General features: G+C 44.3%; 1 protein-coding gene across 1 annotated transcript in view; it reads left to right on the forward strand.

The window, feature by feature from the left end:
• LOC134983790 (zinc finger protein OZF-like) overlaps window positions 1-13,762 on the forward strand; it is a 41,145-nt gene extending 27,383 nt beyond the window's left edge. Inside the window, exon 2 of the mRNA XM_063949424.1 lies at window positions 11,933-13,762. Coding sequence (XP_063805494.1) covers window positions 11,933-13,176 — 1,244 coding nt within the window. The 3' untranslated portion in view covers window positions 13,177-13,762. The remainder of the gene's footprint in view (window positions 1-11,932) is intronic.
• The last annotated feature ends 3,232 nt before the right edge of the window (window positions 13,763-16,994 follow it).

Below are 16,994 nucleotides of genomic sequence, written 5' to 3' on the forward strand. Positions count from 1 at the left end.
ATATTACTGCACAGCCCATGTCAGCTCTAGTAATCCCACATGTTCTCTCAGTGTTACCTAAATGTATGCACAGGCGATGTTATGTTACTGCACTGCCCATGTCATCTCTAGTAATCCCACATGATCTCAGTGTTACCTAAATGTATGCACAGGCGATGTTATATTACTGCACAGCCCATGTCACCTCTAGTAATCCCACATGTTCTCAGTGTTACCTAAATGTATGCACAGGAGATGTTATATTACTGCACAGCCCATGTCACCTCTAGTAATCCCACATGATCTCAGTGTTACCTAAATGTATGCACAGGTGATGTTATATTACTGCACAGCCCATGTCACCTCTAGTAATCCCACATGATCTCTCAGTGTTACCTAAATGTATGCACAGGTGATGTTATATTACTGCACAGTCCATGTCACCTCTAGTAATCCCACATGATCTCAGTGTTACCTAAATGTATGCACAGGTGATGTTATATTACTGCACAGTCCATGTCACCTCTAGTAATCCCACATGATCTCTCAGTGTTACCTAAATGTATGCACAGGCGGTGTTATATTACTGCACAGCCCATGTCACCTCTAGTAATCCCACATGTTCTCTCAGTGTTACCTAAATGTATGCACAGGTGATGTTATATTACTGCACAGCCCATGTCACCTCTAGTAATCCCACATGTTCTCTCAGTGTTACCTAAATGTATGCACAGGCGATGTTATATTACTGCACAGCCCATGTCATCTCTTGTAATCCCACATGATTTCTCAGTGTTACCTAAATGTATGCACAGGCGGTGTTATATTACTGCACAGCCCATGTCACCTCTAGTAATCCCACATGATCTCTCAGTGTTACCTAAATGTATGCACAGGCGATGTTATATTACTGCACAGCCCATGTCACCTCTAGTAATCCCACATGATCTCTCAGTGTTACCTAAATGTATGCACAGGCGATGTTATATTACTGCACAGCCCATGTCACCTCTAGTAATACCACATGATCTCTCAGTGTTACCTAAATGTATGCACAGGTGATGTTATATTACTGCACAGCCCATGTCATCTCTAGTAATCCCACATGATCTCTCAGTGTTACCTAAATGTATGCACAGGCGATGTTATATTACTGCACAGCCCATGTCACCTCTAGTAATCCCACATGATCTCTCAGTGTTACCTACATGTATGCACAGGCGATGTTATATTACTGCACAGCCCATGTCACCTCTAGTAATCCCATATGATCTCTCAGTGTTACCTAAATGTATGCACAGGCGATGTTATATTACTGCACAGCCAATGTCACTTCTAGTAATCCCACATGATCTCTGTTACCTAAATGTATGCACAGGCGATGTTATATTACTGCACAGCCCATGTCACCTCTAGTAATCCCACATGATCTCAGTGTTACCTAAATGTATGCACAGGCGATGTTATATTACTGCACAGCCCATGTCACCTCTAGTAATCCCACATGATCTCAGTGTTACCTAAATGTACGCACAGGCGATGTTATATTACTGCACAGCCCATGTCACCTCTATTAATCCCACATGATCTCAGTGTTACCTAAATGTATGCACAGGTGATGTTATATTACTGCACAGCCCATGTCACCTCTAGTAATCCCACATGATCTCTCAGTGTTACCTAAATGTATGCACAGGCGATGTTATATTACTGCACAGCCCATGTCACCTCTAGTAATACCACATGATCTCTCAGTGTTACCTAAATGTATGCACAGGCAATGTTATATTACTGCACAGCCTATGTCACCTCTAGTAATCCCACATGATCTCAGTGTTACCTAAATGTATGCACAGGCGATGTTATATTACTGCACAGCCCATGTCACCTCTAGTAATCCCACATGATCTCTCAGTGTTCCCTAAATGTATGCACAGGCGATGTTATATCACTGCACAGCCCATGTCACCTCTAGTAATCCCACATGATCTCTCAGTGTTACCTAAATGTATGCACAGGCGATGTTATATTACTGCACAGCCCATGTCACCTCTAGTAATCCCACATGATCTCTGTGTTACCTAAATGTATGCACAGGCGATGTTATATTACTGCACAGCCCATGTCACCTCTAGTAATCCCACATGATCTCTCAGTGTTACCTAAATGTATGCACAGGCGATGTTATATTACTGCACAGCCCATGTCACCTCTAGTAATCCCACATGATCTCAGTATTACCTACATGTATACACAGGCGATGTTATATTACTGCACAGCCCTTGTCACCTCTAGTAATCCCACATGATCTCAGTATTACCTAAATGTATGCACAGGAGATGTTATATTACTGCACAGCCCGTGTCACCTCTAGTAATCTGTTATGCACACCAGTGCCTGCAGGAATGTACTGGTGTCTGAACTGTTATGCACACCAGTGCCTGCAGGAATGTACTGGTGTCTGAACTGTTATGCACACCAGTGCCTGCAGGAATGTACTGGTGTCTGAACGGATAGGGATGCAAAACAAATGAACTCACAGACAGACTGGTGAATATGACATTACGTACACAGAAGGTGATAGGGTAACAAAATAAACACAAAGTGAACAGAGAAGCCCAGAGGCTAAGAAACTGGTTGTCTCCCTATTATTAGGAATGCTCAGATGAAAAAAGCAAGATGTTGTGTTTTAATACCCGAAGAGAACCCGAAATTCTGTTGCTAAGGGCAACAGCAAAACCCTAAAGGGTTACCAACGGGTGTGGCAGTAAACTCCTTGGTCAGAGATGGAATGATAGACACAAGGAGAGTCTCCACAATCCTAATCCTCACTTGCAGTGCACAGGTTCAGCTTACTGCCACTAAACTGAATACCTGAACACCTTGCACAGTGAGACAGGATTTAGGCAGGCAGTCTGAGAATACAGCCGCAAACCTGCTAAGTTCAGAGTAGCAAAAGAACCCCAGCAGGTTAAACGACTGACTCCAGTCTTACTGCTAGGTCTGGATTGGCAGAGTGTAGTACCAAATCCCCAGGCCTATTTGCAGTAAGCAACAACAAATACAAAGCTACACAGTACTGGCTAACTTTCAGGAACTGACTAACCAACAAAGATTCAGCAGCATCTGCTTAACCTGAGAAGAGGCCTTATAAAGCAGGTGCTGTCCACGCCCCACTCAGACCTCACAGACTGTGAGCACAAAAACCAGCACCGGATCCCCTGCCGTGCACAGAGCCTGTAACCACTGCACAGCAAAAGACCCGAACCGGAGTATCAGCTGCGCTCAGGTTACTCCGCTAGCACTTGTCTCCCGGTTGCCATGACGACGTGGTAGCACAGGGCAGGAGACCCTAACAGTCCCCCCCCTCTGACGAGGGGTCAAAGAACCCCTACCACTGGGTTTATCGGGGAACTGCGAGAAGAAAGAGCGTATCAGTCTGGGGGCATGAAGATCACAACTGCGCACCCACGACCGCTCCTCCGGGCCATACCCCTTCCAGTGCACCAAAAATGACAGCCAACCCCGAACCATCTTGGAGTCAAGAATCCTTTCAACAACAAACTCCTGGCCACGTATCAGAAGAGGAGAAGGTCTTCCACTGGAAGAAGGATTACTAATCGCCCGTTTTAAAAGGGAACAATGAAATGTTTTATTGATACCCAAAGAACGGGGCAGGTCTAACTGAAATGCCACCGGATTGATTACCCTGGTGATCTTATAAGGGCCGATGAACCGGGGGCCTAACTTATGAGATGGCTGTCTCAACTTCAAATTCTTGGTGGACAACCAGACGAAGTCTCCTAATTTGAAGCTGCAGGGTCTTTTCCGCTTATCAAAAACCCTTTTGGTCACTAATGACACAGACACAAGGGCTTTCTTCACTTTCCTCCAAATACCTCTAAGGACAGAAACCACAGAGGAACCACCAGGCGTGGAGTCCAGGGGGTCAAAAGAATTGGCCTTAGGATGATGCCCATACACACAAAGGAAGGGAGAAATCCCTGTAGCAGAGTGAGCCGCGTTGTTATAGGCAAACTCCGCCATGGACAGATGAGCAACCCAGTCAGTCTGACACTTGGAGACATAACACCTGAGGAACTGCTCCAAGGACTGGTTCACCCTTTCAGTCTGCCCATTAGACTGCGGATGGTAGCCTGACGACAAGCTGACAGAAATCTGGAGATCGGAACAAAATGCCCTCCAGAATTTGGCCACAAACTGGGATCCGCGGTCAGAGACCACATCAAGTGGCAACCCGTGGAGACGCACAACATGCAGCATAAATAATTCAGACAGGCGTCTGGCCGATGGCAGCCCAACCAGTGGAACGAAGTGCGCCATCTTCGAAAACCTGTCAGCGACAACCCAGATGGCTGTCATCCCCGAGGATTTGGGCAAGTCCACCACAAAATCCATTGAAATGTGGGTCCATGGCTTAGATGGGATAGAAAGTGGATGTAATGGGCCAACAGGAACCCCTCTAGGAGTCTTATTTCGGGCACAGATGTCACATGCCCGAACCCACTGATCCACATCCTTAGCCACCGAGGGCCACCACACCGCCCTAGATAGCAACTCCCGAGTTCTGGCAATACCCGGGTGACCTGCCGACTTCTTGGCATGGAATTCCAGGAACACTCGCTGTCTTAACCTAGGAGGCACAAACAAAAGACCTACCGGAAGGTCTGGAGGAGCCTGCTCCTGTGCTCTAAGGACTAATGACAAGAGGTCCTGGGTAATGCCCACTTTAATACATGATGGGGACACAATGGGCAACGGCTCCTCGGTGGTCTCCTGGATTGGAGCAAAACTCAGCGAGAGCGCATCAGCCTTGATGTTTTTTGACCCAGGGCGATATGTTATCAAAAAATTAAAGCGAGCAAAAAACAAAGCCCATCGTGCCTGCCTGGCATTGAGACGCTTCGCTGACTCTAAATATGCCAGATTCTTATGGTCGGTGAGAATTGAGACCACAAACTTAGCCCCCACAAGCCAGTGTCTCCACTCCTCGAGTGCATCCTTAATAGCCAACAATTCCCGGTTACCCACGTCATAATTCATCTCGGCAGGCGAAAATTTACGGGAAAAGTAAGCACAGGGATGAAGGCGATTATCAGACACTCCCATCTGAGAGAGCACTGCCCCAATACCCATCTCAGAGGCATCCACCTCCACCACAAAAGGACGCTCTGGATCTGGGTGTCGCAGCACCTTGGCCGAGACAAATGCCCTTTTGAGACGGGCAAAAGCCGCTTTAGCCTCACAAGACCAGTGAGCAACATCCACCCCTTTCTTAGTGAGTGCCACCAAGGGCGCCACTATAGACGAAAATCCAGCGATAAATCGTCTATAAAAATTCGCAAAGCCCAGGAAACGCTGAAGCGCCTTCAAACTAGTGGGCTGCACCCAATCCAGGACTGCCTGTACCTTGGAACCCTCCATTTGGAAACCTTCTGGGGAGATAATATATCCTAGAAATGCGATTTGCTGAACTTCAAATTCGCACTTCTCCAGCTTCGCCCCAAGCCGGTGGTCTCTGAGTTTCTGGAGGACTAAGAGTACATGCTTCCGATGTTCCTCCAGGGAATGGGAGAAGATTAGGATGTCATCTAAGTATACAACTAAGAATCTATCCAAATATTCCCTGAGTACATCGTTCATGAAATCCTGGAAGACTGCCGGGGCATTACAGAGCCCAAAAGGCATCACCAAATATTCATAATGCCCTGAGTGGGTATTAAAGGCAGTCTTCCATTCATCCCCCTCTCTTATTCGGATTAGATTGTACGCCCCGCGTAGGTCAATCTTAGAAAAAATGGTGGCAGTACGAAGCTGGTCAAACAAGACCGAAATGAGAGGCAGTGGGTATGAGTTTTTAATCGTGATACGGTTCAATTCCCTGAAGTCGATGCAGGGTCGCAACGAACCGTCCTTTTTACCCACGAAGAAGAACCCCGACCCAACTGGAGACTGTGAAGGTCTGATAAATCCCTTAGCCAAGTTCTCCTGAATGTACTCTGCCATAGCCTGAGTCTCAGGACGTGACAGGGAGTACAACCTGCTCTTGGGAAGCTTAGCATTTGGCAACAAATCAATGGCACAGTCATAGGGGCGATGGGGAGGTAGTACCTCTGCAACTTTTTTGGAGAACACGTCCGCAAAATCTGCATAACACCCTGGCAATCCTGGCAAACTTAGCTGCGAGAGCCTGACTGGAAGGCTCAAGCAACTCCTGAAGCAATCAGTACCCCAACTAAGAATCTCCCCAGAGACCCAGTCAAATTGAGGATTGTGGGCCCTTAACCAGGGTAACCCCAACACCAATGGGGCAAAAGTACAGACAGTCACATAAAAGGACAATTTTTCAGAGTGTGTGGCTCCAATAAACAAAGAAATCTGGCTAGTGCAAGAGGTAATTTTACCTTGGGATAATGGTTCCCCGTTTAACCCACAAATCTCAGTTTCCGATGCCAAGGGTACTAAGGGAACAGAGTGTTTCAGGGCGAATTGGCGGTCCATAAAAACCCCGTCGGCCCCACTGTCCACAAAGGCCTCAGTCTTGACAGTTTGACCGAGGATCTTCAAGGTCACCGGAATGATAAAAGTCTTCTTGGGAAATTCTGACTTCTGGCCTGACAGGATATTTCCCATCACCCTCAGGCCCTGAAGTTTTCCGGCTTTTCTGGGCATGATACTACCACATGACCTTTATTCCCACAGTACAAACACAACCCCTGCTGTCTCCTCCGCGTCTTCTCACGCGAGGAGAGGCGGGTAGCCCCAATCTGCATAGGCTCCTCGGAAAATTCCTCAGAGTCTGAGGTTCCTTTGGGAAAGAAGGAAGCCTCGGTCTCCCTTTCAAACCTACGCTCTCTCAGCCGTCTATCCACCCGGATAGATAACTGCATGAGCTGATCCAAGCTATCAGGCAAGGGATATTGTACCAGTTGGTCTTTTATCTGGTTAGAAAGACCTCTTCGGTACTGGTGTCTCAGGGCTGGGTCATTCCACTGGGTATCATGGGCCAACCTCCGAAACTCCGTACAGTAAACCTCAACTGGCCTTCGCCCTTGCTTAAGGATCGAAATCTGAGCTTCGGCTGAGGCCGTCTTGTCAGGGTCATCATACAACATGCCCAGTGCCGTAAAAAAAGCATCAACACTTTTAAGCGACGGACAGTCAGGCTGCAACCCATATGCCCAGACCTGTGGGTCTCCTTGTAGCAAGGAAATCACTATGCCCACTCGCTGAATCTCCGACCCTGAAGACTGAGGCCTAAGCCGGAAGTACAGCTTGCAGCTCTCCTTGAAACAAAAGAACTGCGAGCGATCTCCAGAAAAACAATCCAGGAGATTTACTTTCGGTTCCTTAACCCCTGAAGGTGCTGCTGCTGCGGGAGTTCCGCCAGCGGCCTGGGAGGTGTGCATTTTAATGGACAAATCATTAAATTGTCGAGTCAGGACCTGCACCTGATCGACCACCTGTTGCAACGTATTTTGAGGGGTATGCTCCATATTCCCACAAAATTTCAACAGGAGTATTAGGCTATGCACACCAGTGCCTGCAGGAATGTACTGGTGTCTGAACTGTTATGCACACCAGTGCCTGCAGGAATGTACTGGTGTCTGAACTGTTATGCACACCAGTGCCTGCAGGAATGTACTGGTGTCTGAACGGATAGGGATGCAAAACAAATGAACTCACAGACAGACTGGGGAATATGACATTACGTACACAGAAGGTGATAGGGTAACAAAATAAACACAAAGTGAACAGAGAAGCCCAGAGGCTAAGAAACTGGGTGTCTCCCTATTATTAGGAATGCTCAGATGAAAAAAGCAAGATGTTGTGTTTTAATACCCGAAGAGAACCCGAAATGCTGTTGCTAAGGGCAACAGCAAAACCCTAAAGGGTTACCAACGGGTGTGGCAGTAAACTCCTTGGTCAGAGATGGAATGATAGACACAAGGAGAGTCTCCACAATCCTAATCCTCACTTGCAGTGCACAGGTTCAGCTTACTGCCACTAAACTGAATACCTGAACACCTTGCACAGTGAGACAGGATTTAGGCAGGCAGTCTGAGAATACAGCCGCAAACCTGCTAAGTTCAGAGTAGCAAAAGAACCCCAGCAGGTTAAACGACTGACTCCAGTCTTACTGCTAGGTCTGGATTGGCAGAGTGTAGTACCAAATCCCCAGGCCTATTTGCAGTAAGCAACAACAAATACAAAGCTACACAGTACTGGCTAACTTTCAGGAACTGACTAACCAACAAAGATTCAGCAGCATCTGCTTAACCTGAGAAGAGGCCTTATAAAGCAGGTGCTGTCCACGCCCCACTCAGACCTCACAGACTGTGAGCACAAAAACCAGCACCGGATCCCCTGCCGTGCACAGAGCCTGTAACCACTGCACAGCAAAAGACCCGAACCGGAGTATCAGCTGCGCTCAGGTTACTCCGCAAGCACTTGTCTCCCGGTTGACATGATGACGTGGCAGCACAGGGCAGGAGACCCTAACATAATCCCACATGATCTCAGTGTTACCTAAATGTATGCACAGGCTATGTTATATTACTGCACAGCCCATGTCACCTCTAGTAATCCCACATGATCTCTCAGTGTTACCTAAATGTATGCACAGGAGATGTTATATTACTGCACAGCCCATGTCATCTCTAGTAATCCCACATGATCTCAGTGTTACCTAAATGTATGCACAGGCGATGTTATATTACTGCACAGCCCATGTCACCTCTAGTAATCCCACATGTTCTCTCAGTGTTACCTAAATGTATGCACAGGCGATGTTATATTACTGCACAGCCCATGTCACCTCTAGTAATCCCACATGATCTCAGTGTTACCTAAATGTATGCACAGGCGATGTTATATTACTGCACAGCCCATGTCACCTCTAGTAATCCCACATGTTCTCTCAGTGTTACCTAAATGTATGCACAGGCGATGTTATATTACTGCACAGCCCATGTCACCTCTAGTAATCCCACATGATCTCAGTGTTGCCTAAATGTATGCACAGGCGATGTTATATTACTGCACAGCCCATGTCACCTCTAGTAATCCCACATGATCTCAGTGTTACCTAAATGTATGCACAGGAGATGTTATATTACTGCACAGCCCATGTCACCTCTAGTAATCCCACATGATATCTCAGTGTTACCTAAATGTATGCACAGGTGATGTTATATTACTACACAGCCCATGTCACCTCTAGTAATCCCACATGATCTCAGTGTTACCTAAATGTATGCACAGGCGATGTTATATTACTGCACTGCCCGTGTCACCTCTAATAATCCCACATGATCTCAGTGTTACCTAAATGTATGCACAGGCGATGTTATATTACTGCACAGTCCATGTCACCTCTAGTAACCCCACATGATCTCTGTGTTACCTAAATGTATGCACAGGCGATGTTATATTACTGCACAGCCCATGTCACCTCTAGTAATTCCACATGATCTCAGTGTTACCTAAATGTATGCACAGGTGATGTTATATTACTGCACAGCCCGTGTCACCTCTAGTAATTCCACATGATCTCAGTGTTACCTAAATGTATGCACAGGTGATGTTATATTACTGCACAGCCCGTGTCACCTCTAGTAATCCCACATGATCTCTCAGTTTTACCTAAATGTATGCACAGGCGATGTTATATTACTGCACAGCCCATGTCATCTCTAGTAATCCCACATGATCTCTCAGTGTTACCTAAATGTATGCACAGGAGATGTTATATTACTGCACAGCCCATGTCATCTCTAGTAATCCCACATGTTCTCTCAGTGTTACCTAAATGTATGCACAGGAGATGTTATATTACTGCACAGCCCATGTCATCTCTAGTAATCCCACATGTTCTCTCAGTGTTACCTAAATGTATGCACAGGTGATGTTATATTACTGCACAGCCCGTGTCACCTCTAGTAATCCCACATGATCTCTCAGTGTTACCTAAATGTACGCACAGGCGATGTTATATTACTGCACAGCCCGTGTCACCTCTAGTAATCCCACATGATCTCAGTGTTTCCTACATGTATGCACAGGCGATGTTATATTACTGCACAGCCCATGTCTCCTCTAGTAATCCCACATGATCTCAGTGTTACCTAAATGTACGCACAGGCGATGTTATATTACTGCACAGCCCGTGTCACCTCTAGTAATCCCACATGATCTCTCAGTGTTACCTAAATGTACGCACAGGCGATGTTATATTACTGCACAGCCCGTGTCACCTCTAGTAATCCCACATGATCTCAGTGTTTCCTACATGTATGCACAGGCGATGTTATATTACTGCACAGCCCATGTCTCCTCTAGTAATCCCACATGATCTCAGTGTTACCTAAATGTATGCACAGGCAATGTTATATTACTGCACAGCCCTTGTAACCTCTAGTCATCCCACATGATCTCAGTGTTACCTCAATGTATGCACAGGCGATGTTATATTACTGCACAGCCCATGTCACCTCTAGTAATCCCACATGATCTCTCAGTGTTACCTAAATGTATGCACAGGTGATGTTATATTACTGCACAGCCCATGTCACCTCTAGTAATCCCACATGATCTCAGTGTTACCTAAATGTATGCACAGGCGATGTTATATTACTGCACAGCCCATGTCACCTCTAGTAATCCCACATGATCTCAGTGTTACCTAAATGTATGCACAGGCAATGTTATATTACTGCACAGCCCTTGTAACCTCTAGTCATCCCACATGATCTCAGTGTTACCTAAATGTATGCACAGGCGATATTATATTACTGCACAGCCCATGTCACCTCTAGTAATCCCACATGATCTCTCAGTATTACCTAAATGTATGCACAGGCGATGTTATATTACTGCACAGCCCGTGTCACCTCTAGTAATCCCACATGATCTCAGTATTACCTAAATGTATGCACAGGCGATGTTATATTACTGCACAGCCCATGTCACCTCTAGTAATCCCACATGATCTCAGTGTTACCTAAATGTATGCACAGGTGATGTTATATTACTGCACAGCCCATGTCACCTCTAGTAATCCCACATGATCTCTCAGTGTTACCTAAATGTTTGCACAGGCGATGTTATATTACTGCACAGCCCATGTCACCTCTAGTAATCCCATATGATCTCAGTGTTACCTAAATGTATGCACAGGCGATGTCATATTACTGCACAGCCCATATCACCTCTAGTAATCCCACATGATCTCAGTGTTACCTAAATGTATGCACAGGCGATGTTATATTACTACACAGCCCATGTCACCTCTAGTAATCCCACATGATCTCTCAGTGTTACCTACATGTATGCACAGGCGATGTTATATTACTGCACAGCCCATGTCACCTCTAGTAATCCCACATGATCTCAGTGTTACCTAAATGTATGCACAGGCGATGTTATATTACTGCACAGCCCATGTCACCTCTAGTAATCCCACATGATCTCAGTGTTACCTAAATGTATGCACAGGAGATGTTATATTACTGCACAGCCCATGTCACCTCTAGTAATCCCACATGTTCTCTCAGTGTTCGTAACACTCCTGTCCAAGCTTCCTAGTATTCTTTTAAAGATAAACATAAAAGCAATGCCAGAAATACAGTACTGGATAAAATGTCTGTTACAGAATTATATATTGTACCATGTAACACCCTGGGTCTTGTCTACTCATTTTATAGTAGTGATGAGCGGATTTGGTTTTACTCTGTTCTCAAAACGGCATCTTATTGGCTCACGGCTGTCACGTGTTTTGGATAGCCAATAAGATGCCGTTTTGAAAACCGAGTAAAACCGAATCCGCTCATCACTATTTTATAGTAATTTTCCAGTTTTGATCATAATCTTTACAAGATTTTAATTGTTTTATGAAAATTCACATTTCCAAAATGTATTTTATTTCCGGCAGATGGACACACAAGCAGGAACATCTCAGAAGGACATCTAATGTTATCCCCGGATTGTGACATAAAAGATAATGACAGTAGACAGGATTCTCCAGGAGATAACCCCATTACCCCAATTATACATCCAGCTCTATCAGCTGATCCCTCTGATCCTGGGAAATGTTCTCCTGATCACTCTGATATTGGTGCATCTGTTACAGCTCTGACAGTAGATACAGTGTTTTCCTGTTCTATAGATGCACCATGTTTTACACAGAACACAAAGCTTATTGCACATCAGCCAGCTAAGGTAGGTGAGATGCAATTTCCATGTTCTGAGTGTGGAAAAGGTTTTTCACACAAGTCATATCTTGTTATACATGAGAGAAGTCACACCGGAGAGAAGCCATTTTCATGTTCTGAGTGTGGGAAATGTTTTACACGGAAATCACATCTTGTTCAACATGAGACAAGTCACACCGGAGAGAAGCCATTTACATGTTCTGAGTGTGGGAAATGTTTTACACGGAAATCACATCTTGTTCAACATGAGACAAGTCACACCGGAGAGAAGCCATTTTCATGTTCTGAGTGTGGGAAATGTTTTACACGGAAATCACAACTTGTTCAACATGAGACAAGTCACACCGGAGAGAAGCCATTTTCATGTTCTGAGTGTGGGATATGTTTTACACGGAAATCACATCTTGTTCAACATGAGATAAGTCACACCGGAGAGAAGCCATTTTCATGTTCTGAGTGTGGAAAACGTTTTTCACACAAGTCATGTCTTGTTATACATGAGAGAAATCACATCGGAGAGGGGACATTTTCATGTTCTGAGTGTGGGAAATGTTTTGCACAGAAATCAACTCTTGTTAGACATGAGAGAAGTCACACCGGAGAGAAGCCATTTACATGTTCTGAGTGTGGGAAATGTTTTTCACTGAAATCGAATCTTGTTATACATGAGAGAAGTCACACCGGAGAGAAGCCATTTTCATGTTCTGAGTGTGGAAAAGGTTTTTCACACAAGTCATATCTTGTTATACATGAGAGAAGTCACATCGGAGAGAAGCCATTTTCATGTTCTGAGTGTGGAAAAGGTTTTTCACACAAGTCCTGTCTTGTTAGACATGAGAGAAGTCACACAAGTGAGAAGCCATTTTCATGTTCTGAGTGTAGGAAAGGTTTTACACGGAAATCACATCTTGTTAGACATGAGAGAACTCATAGAGGTGTGAAGTCATTTGCATGCTCTGAGTGATTAATAAATCAGCTCTTGTTGGACACAGTAGACATCACACATGTGGGGAACCATTTTAATCTGCTGGAGCAGGGGTTCTCAAACTCGGTCCTCAGGGGCCCACATAGTGCATGTTTTGCAGGTCTCCTCACAGAATCACAAGTGAAATAATTAGCTCCACCTGGGGACCTTTTAAAATGTTTCAGTGAGTAGTTAATACACCTGTGTACTTGCTGGGTTACCTGCAAAACATGCACTGTGTGCGCCCCTGAGAACCGAGTTTGAGAACTCCTGTGCTGGAGTATATTCATCTTCACCATTTTCCTGCATTGTTCCTTCAGGTTTTATCCTATGTCCTGTGTTTTTTTTTTTTTTTTCAATATACATGCTGCTATTGGGTGAAATAATAAGACATCATGTCCTCCTTTACCTCTGCTATACAGATATACAGTCTTTGCTCCGGGTACTGAAAACAATACCAATACTAAATGTCTAGCTGAGCTCCAGGTGTGGGTGATGCCAGTTGGCCATGATACCATGTCCTAGTGAAACAGGTCCATATCCTAATGCACGCCAACTCGCCTGTCTTCTGATTACTTCCTCCCACTCCTATCCAAGATTTCTCTGACGTCCTAAGTGGATGCTGGGACTCCGTAAGGACCATGGGGAATAGCGGCTCCGCAGGAGACTGGGCACAACTAAAGAAAGCTTTAGGACTACCTGGTGTGCACTGGCTCCTCCCACTATGACCCTCCTCCAGACCTCAGTTAGAATCTTGTGCCCGGCTGAGCTGGATGCACACTAGGGGCTCTCCTGAGCTCCTAGAAAAGAAAGTATTATTTTAGGTTTTTTATTTTCAGTGAGATCTGCTGGCAACAGACTCACTGCCACGAGGGACTAAGGGGAGAAGAAGCGAACCTACCTGCTTGCCTTCCTTCCACAATCTCATTATCCATTGATGGCACGACTATCTCCTCTAGCCCCCAAGTACGCTGTCTTGGTGTAATCCTTGACTCCTCCCTCTCCTTCAAACCACACATTCAGCACCTCTCACAAACCTGTCATTTTCATCTCAAAAACATTTCCAGGATCAGACCTTTTCTCACCCAGGATGCCACTAAGATCATTATTCACTCACTAATTATTTACAGACTGGACTACTGTAATCTCCTCCTAATTGGCCTCCCTGACAATTACCTCTCTCCACTCCAGCCTATCCTCAATGCTGCTCCTCGGCTCATCTTCCTCACCAAACGCACTACATCCACCTCCCCTCTCCTACTAGCCCTTCACTGGCTTCCCTTCCCCTTCAGAATCCAATTCAAACTTCTCACTCTCACTTACAAAGCTCTCACCCACTCCTCTCCCATCTACATCTCTGACCTTATCTCCCTTTACTCTCCCACCCGTCCTCTTCGCTCTGCTAATGCACACCGACTCTCCTGTCTCCTGATTACTTCCACTCCTATCTCCAAGATTTTTCACGTGCTGCTCCCTTCCTTTGGAATTCTTTACCTCTCCCCCTCAGACTCTCCACCTCTCTACAAAACTTCAAACGGGCTCTCAAGACCCATTTCTTTACCAAACCCAGCCAAATCTCATCCTAACCCCCTGTTCCATGCTCTCTATGTACCCCATCTGTGTCACCCCTGTCTGTCTACCCCTCCCCTTAGAATGTAAGCTCTCACGAGTAGGGCCCTCTTCCCTCATGTGCTTATCCTTTTCTTACTTTAATAATCCTCAACTGCCCAAATCATGCAGTTTTTTGGTCACCTTGGAACTTATCTGTATGCCGTTTACTGGTGTAGTTATGCTTAGTTACCCTGTACTTGTCCTTTATTGCCTTCATCTGTAAGTCACTGTTTTCCTGTTTTGATTACGTGCACATGTACTCTGTAATTGGGCGCTGCGGAACCCTTGTGGCGCCATATAAATAAAGGATAATAATAATAATAATAAAAAAAATGTATAAGTAACATTATTACTGGTGAGAATGACAGGAGTCAGATCTAGTTACACCATACGTTACATATACAGAAGGGGAAATGTATAAGTAACATTATTACTGGTGAGAATGACAGGAGTCAGATCTAGTTACACCATACGTTACATATACAGAAGGGGAAATGTATAAGTAACATTATTACTGGTGAGAATGACAGGAGTCAGATCTAGTTACACCATACGTTCCATATACAGAAGGGGAAATGTATAAGTAACATTATTACTGGTGAGAATGACAGGAGTCAGATCTAGTTACATCATACGTTCCATATACAGAAGGGGAAATGTATAAGTAACATTATTACTGGTGAGAATGACAGGAGTCAGATCTAGTTACACCATACGTTACATATACAGAAGGGGAAATGTATAAGTAACATTATTACTGGTGATAATGACAGGAGTCAGATCTAGTTACACCATACATTACATATACAGAAGGGGAAATGTATAAGTATCATCATTACTGGTGAGAATGACAGGAGTCAGATCTAGTTACACCATACATTACATATACAGAAGGGGAAATGTATAAGTAACATTATTACTGGTGATAATGACAGGAGTCAGATCTAGTTACACCATACATTACATATACAGAAGGGGAAATGTATAAGTATCATCATTACTGGTGAGAATGACAGGAGTCAGATCTAGTTACACCATATGTTACATATACAGAAGGGGAAATGTATAAGTAACATTATTACTGGGGAGAGTGACAGGAGTCAGATCTAGTTACACCATACGTTCCATATACAGAAGGAGAAATGTATAAGTAACATTATTACTGGTGAGAATGACAGGAGTCAGATCTAGTTACACCATACGTTACATATACAGAAGGGGAAATGTATAAGTAACATTATTACTGGTGAGAATGACAGGAGTCAGATCTAGTTACACCATACGTTACATATACAGAAGGGGAAATGTATAAGTAACATTATTACTGGTGAGAGTGACAGGAGTCAGATCTAGTTACACCATACATTACATATACAGAAGGGGATATGTATAAGTAACATTATTACTGGTGAGAATGACAGAAGTCAGATCTAGTTACACCATACGTTACATATACAGAAGGGCAAATGTATAAGTAACATTATTACTGGTGAGAATGACAGGAGTCAGATCTAGTTACACCATACGTTACATATACAGAAGGGGATATGTATAAGTAACATTATTACTGGTGAGAATGACAGGAGTCAGATCTAGTTACACCATACGTTCCATAGACAGAAGGGGAAATGTATAAATAACATGATTACTGGTGAGAATGACAGGAGTCAGATCTAGTTACACCATACGTTACATATACAGAAGGGGAAATGTATAAATAACATGATTACTGGTGAGAATGACAGGAGTCAGATCTAGTTACACCATACGTTACATATACAGAAGGGGAAATGTATAAGTAACATTATTACTAGTGAGAATGACAGGAGTCAGATCTAGTTACACCATACATTACATATACAGAAGGGGAAATGTATAAGTAACATTATTACTGGTGAGAATGACAGGAGTCAGATCTAGCTACACCATACATTACATATACAGAAGGGGAAATGTATAAGTAACATTATTACTGGTGAGAATGACAGGAGTCAGATCTAGTTACACCATACGTTACATATACAGAAGGGGAAATGTATAAGTAACATTATTACTGGTGAGAGTGACAGGAGTCAGATCTAGTTACACCATACGTTACATATACAGAAGGGGAAATGTATAAGTAACATTATTACTGGTGAGAGTGACAGGAGTCAGATCTAGTTACACCATACATTACATATACAGAAGGGGAAATGTATAAGTAA

The sequence above is a fragment of the Pseudophryne corroboree genome, assembly GCF_028390025.1.
Source record: "Pseudophryne corroboree isolate aPseCor3 chromosome 3 unlocalized genomic scaffold, aPseCor3.hap2 SUPER_3_unloc_24, whole genome shotgun sequence".
Taxonomy (NCBI): Eukaryota; Metazoa; Chordata; class Amphibia; order Anura; family Myobatrachidae; genus Pseudophryne; species Pseudophryne corroboree.